The sequence below is a fragment of the Quercus lobata genome, chromosome 5 (assembly GCF_001633185.2).
Source record: "Quercus lobata isolate SW786 chromosome 5, ValleyOak3.0 Primary Assembly, whole genome shotgun sequence".
NCBI classification, from domain to species: domain Eukaryota; kingdom Viridiplantae; phylum Streptophyta; class Magnoliopsida; order Fagales; family Fagaceae; genus Quercus; species Quercus lobata.
The window spans coordinates 66,254,489-66,265,635 of NC_044908.1; the positions used below are offsets into that span (position 1 = coordinate 66,254,489).

An 11,147-nucleotide genomic window follows, 5' to 3' on the forward strand; every position below is an offset into this window, starting at 1 on the left:
TCTACATCCAGCTGTTGGAAATGATGTGAAGGATTGTCTCAACCCACCGCCTGTGCCAAGACACAAGCCTTTCCCACAGACGGCGCCAATTGTAAGGACACAATTTCTAATGACCCGATATGATATTGGGTTTGCACGTAAAAAAGGTCCAAACAATATCATTTGTAGAGCGTGGGTTTGAAAGGCTAGGCTTTGGTCACCAGACGATGGTTTGTCGTAGTGTTCATATAGCATTAAATCGTGTTTGCTCGAGGAGTCTTTCTCCTGGAGGCGGGCTGGGAGGCTCTGGTTTTTGGCCATATTTCCCAGCTACTCTCCTGGATTGCTTGTTCCTCTCTTTATATTAATCTGTATTCCTTATCCTTCGTCCACGTGTAGGATCAACTTTTCCAAGACTGATACTTGTCCCATCAGCCCATACCCAAAGTGGTTGGGGGTGGTTGTAAAAGTTGATGAGCATGGCTCTGTCAGGTGTAGAATGCTTTATTGCAGTTCTGGCAGCCTTTTACTCGTGCTGTTCTGCACTGTGATCACTCTTCCTTTTAGGGGCATTTACGGCATGTCGAGCAAGAGCTCGTCCTCAGCCATTTCCTTAGACCGTCCTCGACTTTCATGGTGCGTCCTCTGCCCTGTATCTCCTCGATGCAGGCCTTGGGCCTTAACATGAAATGGGCTGGGGTCACAAACTCTCTGGCCCCACAGTAAATAACTTCTGATTTGAACGAAATTTGATATACGTGTTAAGAACATAAAAAACTTGCAATCCAACGATTAGCTTTTCAAAATTCACATATAGTTTGGAGAGAAACCTTATCCTTTTGTTTTCCTTGATTTTTTATATTTAAAAACTTTTATTCTAGCATTTCATTTTTTTTTATTATGATTTCATATTGGATCTATTTTTGATAGTAATCTTTTTGATAATTCAATTACAACAGGGACAGGGTTTTTAAATTATGAAGGTCTTGGAAAGATTAGGAAGTACTAACTAGTTGAGTTATAAGGCTCTTGGCATTTTCGTTAGTAATCTAATCTAGTCGTTAAATGCCTTTCATCTTTAACTCTTTCAAAAAATAGTATCTCTAAAATGTTTTGAAATAGAAGAATTTCATTATTGTAATGAGAAAATCATATAATGGATGAGCATATTATGAACATAAATGGATCGCAAGAAAAATAGAATCAAACATTAAAGGCCAGAATAAATTTTAAAACATATATGGCCAAAATTAAAAATATTCTAAGTTTAAGTGTACTTTAGTCTACAATCACCCTTGCAAGCTGCAATTGAGTCGTTACTAAGTAATGAAATATTTGGTGCTAGTAGTGGCAACAAAATTGACTCAACGTTACTTGTTTTCTCCTATTAAAAAAAAAAAAAAAAAAAAACCTTTCTTGTTTTTGTATTTTATAATTTTTAGTAGCTTATTTGCATTATTTATTTTAATCAAAAGATAGAGTTTTTGGTAGCTTTTTTGCTAAATATGTGACAAAAAGCTAGTTTGATTTATATTTTCAAAAATGTTACGTACACCAAAAAAAATTACCCAAAAAATTATAACATAACAATCAATGAGGATTCCTACTAGGGAAGCAACAATATGGAGCAAGAGTATTCACATCCGTTTTGCTAAAAATTTAGCACGGTTTGCTAAATAATTTAGTATTTAGCACACCAAAAAACTAATTTATTTATTTTAGTATACCACTTAACAATATACCTTACATCCCATACCTTATTCTTATACTATTTCATTTAAATATTCTTTAAAAAAAAAAAAAATTCTTTATTAGTATTTCTTTATGCTTGGAAGAGAGAGAACATTGAATTAAGAATAATTTTTTAATGTTTAGTGTAGCAACAAGCAAAAGCAAATGTAGCCATGGCTCACTAGATGTAGATCTTTTTTTAGTATTTGGGGTGCTAATGAATGCTCTTAAAGACCATTATAGTATAATGAGGGAACATAAAAGGCAAGGGCCCCAACTTAAAGAGAAGCTTCAAACATTGTCTTAGTGGCTTACTAGTTACTAGTGATTAGCAAGTAGTGATGAAGACATTGAAGTGCAACAAATAACAGGCATGCATTGTGGGCTAGAATTTTGGCACATCGTTTAGAGTGATAGGTGTTATACTAGAGGGGTCCAACAATACATCCTTAAACACTTCATGTCCATGTCCACCTCCCCGTGTCTCTCTCCATTGGGTCACATTCTTGGAGAAATAGGTTCTGATAAGGAAGCATTCCAATCCATTTATTGGGCCATGAAGTCTAGATCTATCAATAAAGCTCTTAGGCAAGATTTGCTCCATGTAATTCCATAGATAGGATAGGACATGTCATAATGAACTTCCTACCATGCGTGTTTCCTCTTACCCATTCCATTCCCTCCTACTTAAACTCCCGAACAAGGGAATGAACTTTCCATTCCTTCTATTAAAACTCTCAAACAAAGGAAGGGAAAAATATTATAAAATTATTCTTTTTATTCCTTTCCATTCCATTCCATTCCCTCCTCCCAAATGAGGCCTTAGAGATGTGCAATATTGATTATCATATTATGGGAATGTCATGTTAATTAAGAATTTTATCATGAAATATTTTTTTTAAAGAATTTTTTAATATTTAATTTAGTCATTTGTAAATTTATTTTTGGCTCTGTCATTGTATGCTAGCTTCCCCAAATCCAAAGTTCTAGCTCCATCTTGGTGGTGGTGATGGAATTAGTTGCAATCTAGTAGTGGTTGTTGCTGTCACGAATTGCCATGCTTGAAGGTCGCATATCGGAGATTTGGGTTTTCTATCTTACCACCACCAACTTTCATATCAGTGATTAGCTTGGTTTGGTTTTTGCAGCGGCAAATTTGGGTGTTTAAAGGTTGATTTTTATAATATAACAACAACGCATATCCATCCATACATACTTGCATCCTCATAAGCCAGCTCTTATATCAACCATTTTGATCTCATTACTATTTGGTAGTTGGCTTTTGTTTTACATCAATCCTAGTCCAGCATATAATCTGGGCTTAGATTAGGAGAAAATTTTTGTTTAGTAAATCATCCATTGATCATTTCAACAAGGCATATTACACAAAGCATGAAATTATAGCACAATAAGAAGAAATGCCAAATATCATGCTTAATCCAAGCATAATTATCTTTCAGTAGTTTCATGCCCCTGTAGTTTGAATAAAGTTTGTTAGTTCATCATTTTATACATGGAAAACAATAATAGGAAATTCATAGGATTAAATAAGGCGAAAATTTTTGTTTACCATTTTGATCATGAATAAGAAAATTTAGAACTATTTGTTTAAATATACAACATATAAATCAAAAAGTTTATAAACATAAACATAATAATTTATAGGCTAAATTACAAATTACAACATTTAATTTGGCTAAAATTGAAATGAATTCAATGACTTTAATTTCAGTCAGTTTAATCTTTTTTTTTTTTTTTTTTTAATTTCAATTGTTTATTCCTCCTATTAATTTTTGTTGTGATTGTCGTTAAGTGCCCAGGACAATGTAGTTATGTTTTTGAAAAAATTTCTTACATTAAAAAATTTCAAAACTTTAATAATAAATATTTTTTGAAATGGGCATTATAGTATTGCACAACTCCATGTTATGAAATAATGAAAAATTCAAATTATTTTTCATACTTGTTTTGGAGTGTATGGGCATCTTGTTCTGTATTTTCCTTATTGATGGATTAGGTCCATATGCATTGAAATTGTATATTATTTCAAGCCTACTAAGAGGCTGAGCTCCCCTATGAGAAGAAAACAAATATAAAAACTATACTTAATTTTTTAGCCATAAAAAATACAAAATAAGGTCATTATTTTTATTTAAATCTCCATTATTGACAAAGTTAGCTTAAATATATACAATTATATAAGTATAATTTTTATTATTAGTTAGGTTTGTGCTTAATGGAATTTTATTTTCAATTGATTTTACGCCACACTTGAATCTTTTGAAGTCATTGATGTTGAATGAACTATACTAGTCTTTGAGAGATGAGATTAGGCCATTTTTGTCTACTTTGAGCCATATGTGTTTTTCTTTTTTGATACATTATCGCTAGTCACCCTGTTGAACCTTTTAATTAGCCTTTGTTTCTTAAAGCCCTTATCCATAGTGTTTCAAGATGGAATTTGATCAGTTTGTTTCAATGCGGTGGTTTGTGCAAGAATTCAAAGAAGGAAAAAAAAAAAAATTCAAAGAAAAAAAAAAAGGAAAAAAAAAGAAAAGAAAAAATTTCAAAAAGAAGATAATAAAAAGGGTTCTAATCAAATTTTGAGAAGTAAAATGTAAGGAAGGAGTACTACTTTGAAGAAGAAGAGTTGAAAAAAAAAATGTTGAATGGAAATTCCAAAAAGAGTTGACATTCCAACAAATCTTGAAAACACTTCTTATATTTACCTTCACCCATTTTTATTTCATTCCCTTTACTTTTACCCTACATTACGTCCTAATAAAGTCCTTATTTGATCTTGAAGATTGTGTAGTTCAAATATTGATATGACTGAATAAAAAGTGTGGTATAAATTCTTTTTGGCATCCTTTCATGAGATTACTTGTTCTTTCTTGATTAAGTGTTTTTCATGTGATTTATATATGAGGTATTTGATTTTGTTTACATTATTCTGCTCACACATATTGTTGAGAGTGTTACACCCCATTTTAGAGTGATTTCATTTGTTGAGTGATAACACCGGAAAGATTTGAGTTGAAGCATACTTTCAAATAGAGATTCGAGTCAAGTTTATTCTAAAACTAAGAGTATGTTTGGGTTGACTATCACTTTTCACTCACATTGAGTTTTGATGGCATGAGAAAATTCTGTAGCATTTGTAGTGTTTTTGAACTTGAACTAATCCTCTTTGCAAAAGGCAATCGAAGAAAGAAAAAAAAATTGATTTCATTTGTTTTGTTTATTTTAGTATTCATTCTCAGAATTTTGTGGGTATATTCCCTGCAAACCCTCACAAGACTACAACTTGTCCACTAGTGTAAGCTAGGGGTTTAAAGGCTTGTTGCATACGCTAAATGCAATCGAGATTTCCAGCGAAAGTGGATTAGTTAGGATTTCCTTTTTCTTTGTTTTGTTTTACTTTTTATCTGTTTTGCTCGAGGACTAGCAAAATGTAGGTTTGGGGGTATTTGATATGCATTGATAATAGCTTAATTTTGCATATTTATATCATTGTTAGAAAGCATTATCATAATTATTTTGAGGTAATTCATGCATTTGATATTTGGTTTTGCAATAATGCTGAATAATCAATTTTGTGCTTAATTGAATCTTATCTTGTGAATTTGTCTTTTGTAGGAGAATGGAATTAAATAAGTGAATTTGTGCAAAGAAGAAAGCTAATGGACTTTACTTTTACAAGGGCCATGATGAAGTTAAAGAAGGCCAACTCATTTAAATTTAAGTACAATTGGAGTAAGGAATCAAAATAAATTTGCATCAAATCCAAGTCCAATTCAAATTAGGATTCTAGCCTGCACATCAGTTAGTATTTTTGGCATAACTTTTGGCTCTGGTATCCAATCGATATGATTCAAGTTGGACTGAAAAGTTAACTTAAAGGGCTACAACTTTGTAGTTTACCAAAAGTCCGAATTCAGACATTAAATGGGCCAAAATCGCCGGTTAATTGAAGCCTAAAAATCTGGGATTTTCTCCAAACGGGAATTCAACTTGTAATAGGATTCCTTGACCTATTTAAAGGCTCTTTAGGGCAAAATTCAGAGAGGAGTGCTAGGGCTGAGGGCTGAATGTATAGAGAGTGCGGCTACCTCTTTGGTTTTCTTCTATGACAATTAGTTTAATTATTTTTCTAGTTTAATGTTTAGTATTTTATTCTTGTGTTTTCTTTCAATTACTATGCGTAGCTAAATTTATAATTAGGGTTGAGGATGAAACCTTGTTAAAGATTATCAGTAATATTTATGTGATTTGATTTTTTCCACAATAATTGTTCTTTAATGATTTAAATTGTTCTTATTTCATATCAATTGACTAAGATGAGATTTTAGATATGAGTTCAATCATGTTTTTCTCATGATTTAGGATTTATCTTAATTAATTGAATGCTTGGTTTATTAATTCTTGATTATAAATTGGATATCGCTTGTGATTTATCTGTCAATGGATACAATTTATGATTTGATTTTTAAAATTGGATATATTTTGTGATTTGTTTGGTTACGGATACAATTGATGATTTGATTTTATATTTAAGAAGCGAAGAAGAACATGCTTTAGATATTTAAATAGAAGTTTTAATGATAATATTTTTCATGGTAGCAAGATTAATTTCTAGATTATCATGCAGTGGTTGGGAAAAATTAATGATCATAAATATATGCTGATATGACTTACAAGACGGATTCCAAAACCTTAATTCCTTTCCCTTGATTGTTTACATCTTTTTATTACTTTATATCTTTTGCTTAGTTTAACTATTTGCTTAATTTTATTATTTGCTTAGTTTATTTAATTGTAAACAACCAATTTATATTAAACTAGATTAGGATTAATTTGGTTAAGGTTTAATTAATTTTCCTACGTTCATTCAAGTCCCTGTGGGTTCGACCTCGTTCTTGTCCAATTATACTTCGGTACGGTTAAAACTTCACAACAAGTTTTTGGCGAAAACTTGTTGTGAAATTTTAAAATACTCGCAAGTGTACGAACCGTACTGAAGTATAGTTGGACAAAAATGAGATCGAACCCACAGGAACTTGAATGAACGTAGGAAAATTAATTAAACCTTAACCAAATTAATCCTAATCTAGTTTAATAAAAATTGGTTGTTTGCAATTAAATAAACTAAGTAAATAATAAAATTAAGCAAATAGTTAAACTAAGCAAAAGATATAAAGCAATAAAAAGATGTAAACAATCAAGGGAAATGAATTAAGGTTTTGGAATCCGCCTTATAAGTCATATCAGCATATATTTATGATCATTAATTTTTCCCAACCACTGCATGATAATCTAGAAATCAATCTTGCTACCATGGAAAATATTATCATTAAAACTTCTATTTAAATATCTAAAGCATGTTCTTCTTCGCTTCTTAAGTATAAAATCAAATCATCAATTGTATCCGTAGACAAACAAATCACAAGATATATCCAATTTTAAAAATCAAATCATAAATTGTATCCATTGACAAACAAATCATAAGCGATATCCAATTTTATAATCAAGAATTAATAAACCAAGTATTCAATTAATTAAGATAAATCCTAAATCATGAGAAAAACATGATTAAACTCATATCTAGAATCCCATCTTAGTCAATTGATATGAAATAAGAACAATTTAAATCATTAAAGAACAATTATTGTGGGAAAAATCAAATCACATAAATATTACTGATAATCCTTAACAAGGTTTCATCCTCAACCCTAATTATAAATTTAGCTACTCATAGTAATTGAAAGAAAACACAAGAATAAAATACTAAACATTAAACTAGAAAAATAATTAAAACTATCATAGAAGAAAACCAAAGAGGTAGCCGCATTCTCTATACATTCAGCCCTCAGCCCTAGCACTCCTCTCTGAATTTTGTCCTAAAGAGCCTTTAAATAGGTCAAGAAATCCTATTACAAAGTGAATTCCCGTTTGGAGAAAATCTCAGATTTTTAGGCTTCAATTAACCGGCGATTTTGGCCCATTTAATATCTGAATTCGGACTTTTGGTAAACTACAAAGTTGTAGCCCTTTAAGTTAAATTTTCAGTCCAACTTGAATCATCTCGATTGGATACCGGAGCCAAAAGTTATGCCAAAAATACTAACTGATGTGGAGGTTGGAATCCTAATCCGAATTGGACTTGGATTTGATGCAAATTTCTTTTGATTCCTTGCTCCAATTGTACTTAAATTTAATTGAGTTGGTCTTCTTTAACTTCATCACGCCCTTGTAAAAGTAAAGTCCATTAGCTTTCTTCTTTGCACAAATCCACTTATTTAATTCCATTCTCTTACAAAAGACAAATTCACATGATAAGATTCAATTAAGTACAAAATTGATTATTCAGCATTATTGCAAAACCAAATATAAAGTGCATGAATTACCTCAAAATAAGTATGATAATGCTTTCTAACAATGATATAAATATGCAAAATTAAGCTATTATCAATGCACATCATCAATATTTAAATGTGATGTTGTTGTCTTTTATCATTAGATGCTTAATTAAATTCTAACAAATTATGTTCACTTTTTATATACCATGTTAAAAATCTTAAAGGATTAGGATTATATAAAAATGAAGAACCATTTTTTAATTACAATATTTAAAATAAAAACTTTATAAACATAAACATAAACATTCAAATTTATCCATATAAAGTATAGAATTTCTTTACTACTCTTGGGGTTGCTGGGTACAATTGTAAAGTGAGGAAAACACTGTGTTAGTTTAGAGATAACAAAATGGTAGCTTAGTTGTGGGAAGGATGACAATCACACTTGACTCTTCTATGTATACAATTCTTATTGTCCTATGCATATATATAGTCCAAAGGTGGTGATATATTTTGGGTATTGCCCTTGCATTCAATAAAATAGAATATCTTGGTTTGGTTTTTGCGGTGGCAGATTTGGGTGTTTAAAGGTTGATTTTTTTGTGGGTTTGTGTTGATATTTGGTTTGATTTGTGAGGTGGATAGGTGGTTGATTTGGATTTAGATTGATTTTTGGTAAGAGAAAAAAATAATGTTTAAATGAGTTAGGAATAAAGTATTGAGGTTGATGTATTTGTTTGTTAATAGTAAATTAGTGTAAGTAACAAAAATGACCAAATTTCAAAAAGTGTGGCGAGGGCTGTGAGGTTGTTGTGAATGCTCTAATTATTATGAATTCTTAGGTCATAATTTGAGCTTGAATGCCTGAGTTCAAGTTAACATATTTAATCATTCTCAAAAAAAAAAAAAAAAAAGTTAACATATTTATTTTACTTTATTTTATTTTTATAGAATTGAATTCAAGTTAACTCAATTTGTAAAGTTATGCCATTGGTTCAAATCCTATCGGTAATAATAATAACAAAAACAACCCCATGAGTAAACCATTCAATAATTAAAAAAAAAACCTTTTTTTTTTGGTAATTAAAATGGACAACCATTCAATATTTTGTTAGTATTTGAGAAGTTCTAATCTTAACCAAGTAGCTTTAGCTTTGTTTGCATCTAGTACTCTAATACATTGGACTTGACCATGACCAAGTAACGTGTTGGCCTCATATTCGTCCAATTTACTAGAGTACTAAGCACAAGCTGTCCCTTGTCAAAGGTGCTCTTGCTTTTACGAGACAAATTATTTTCATGTATTGCCAAAACTTATTAATTAGTGGGACCGGTATATGCACCCCTAGTGATAATGGCACGATGGAACCAAAAATGTTTCACACAAGGCCATAATGATATTTTGGAAGATACTGATTGGTGGCATAAATTATTTGTCTATAGCTATTTGCGTGATAAAATAGTACAATTATAATTTCATACTATGACATGCCCGTGAATTGAAAACGACAAACTTATTGACGAAGGACCTATAAGGCTATAACAATCGCTTGCAATTTTTTGCAATTGAATGCTGGCATTTGCACTGGAGGTATTTACCAAGTTGGCCTGTATATGGCTACTGCAATAAAATTTAAGTTTCTTGTTGCATGCTTGGCTTCTAATTTCCACATGTGATAATGATTTAGAATTTTATACCGTCTATGAATAGATGTATCTTTCACATGGTACAGACATTGTTTTACACAATTTTACGCACAGCCCAACAAATAACTTTAGACAGTGAATTATAAAGTTGGGATTTTTAGCTATGATTTTCAGGTGACTTTAAAGTTACAGTCTTGGTTGTTTTTTGATCGTTGTGAAATTGTATAAAACTGTTTGTGTTCAACAAGTATTACTATTGGTAGTTAATTATCAATTACTCAACCTCCTCTCTCCTAAAAGTTTTGTATTTTCTCAATTTCATATAGATTCATTTCATGATTTATCTTAAATATTACAAATTTAAAAGTATGAAAGTTAATTAAAAAAATAAAATCTTAATTGTGAAATAAAAATGTAGCAGAAAACAAAAACATTCAATACAATTATAAAAAAATAAAACACATTTAGTATCAAATATGAAATGTCTGCAACTAAGTCACATACAGATCTTAGATGACTATAATCTCGCAAACTAAGAGGTGACAAATAGTTTAGAGACGACAACACAAATTTCACAAAGACCTTTCAAATCCTTATTCCTGGTGGTGAGTGGAGAATGGGTTCCATTAAAAGCGGCCTGACAGTCATCAGCAGCAGCAGATGCAGTACGTGAATAGTTAGCCAAAGAGTTGTAGGTCTCAGAATCCAAGTTTCCGTAAGCCACTGCGAGCTTTGAAACAGCCTTGGTGTAATCTCTAGCACACCTTAGGAGAAGTGGCCTTTGGCTTGTGTTGGCATTCGTATTAAGCAGCTTAGCTATGTGCTCTTGAGTACTGGTGGCATCGAGATATGCTGAGACAAATATGATGTAGGCTAGCTCCTGGCGATTAGCATATGGGGTTTTTGGATTGGCATATAGAGACTCAACACAGAAGGTGTAATTGGAGGTTTGGTTACATACTTTGTTCACAAGATTGGATTGCTGGATAGTAGTAGTAGTAGCATTGGAGGGATGGATGAAGAAGGAGGTAACCAAAAACAAGGAGAGACAGAGAGAAGAATATGTGACCACATTCATTTTTGGATACTTGAAGATGAATGAACGAAGTAGGATCAATGTGCTCTATTTTGCCCAGCCATGTTAGTATTTATAACTTTAGCGTTACCTGAGTAACTATATTGAGTAATTTGAACCACAGAGCCAATCAAGGATCAATAAATCTGAGTTGTTATTTCTTTGATTCTTCTTACCATATGGGAAAATTATTGAATACTCTAGGAATACATAAAGTACTCTCCTTTCTTATATGGATAATAAGTTCCACTAAAAATATGTATTTATTGTATTCTTAGAATCTAAAACATGTATTTAACTATTTATCACATAGAGCAAAAGTACGTAATAAAGCTGCTAGGATGTTAGCAGATTCT

General features: G+C 31.3%; 1 protein-coding gene across 1 annotated transcript; it reads right to left on the reverse strand.

Annotated features, from left to right (window-relative positions):
• Positions 1–10,129: 10,129 nt before the first annotated feature.
• On the reverse strand, positions 10,130–10,884 carry LOC115992069 (cell wall / vacuolar inhibitor of fructosidase 2-like). The gene has a single exon (XM_031116114.1). The coding sequence runs from the start codon at positions 10,792–10,794 to the stop codon at positions 10,249–10,251; it is 546 nt and encodes a 181-aa protein (XP_030971974.1). The 5' UTR covers positions 10,795–10,884; the 3' UTR covers positions 10,130–10,248.
• Positions 10,885–11,147: the final 263 nt, after the last annotated feature.

Bases quoted from the DNA above. Each gene is read 5' to 3' on its own strand.
- LOC115992069 (XM_031116114.1), bottom strand. From the start codon at position 10,794: ATGAATGTGGTCACATATTCTTCTCTCTGTCTCTCCTTGTTTTTGGTT.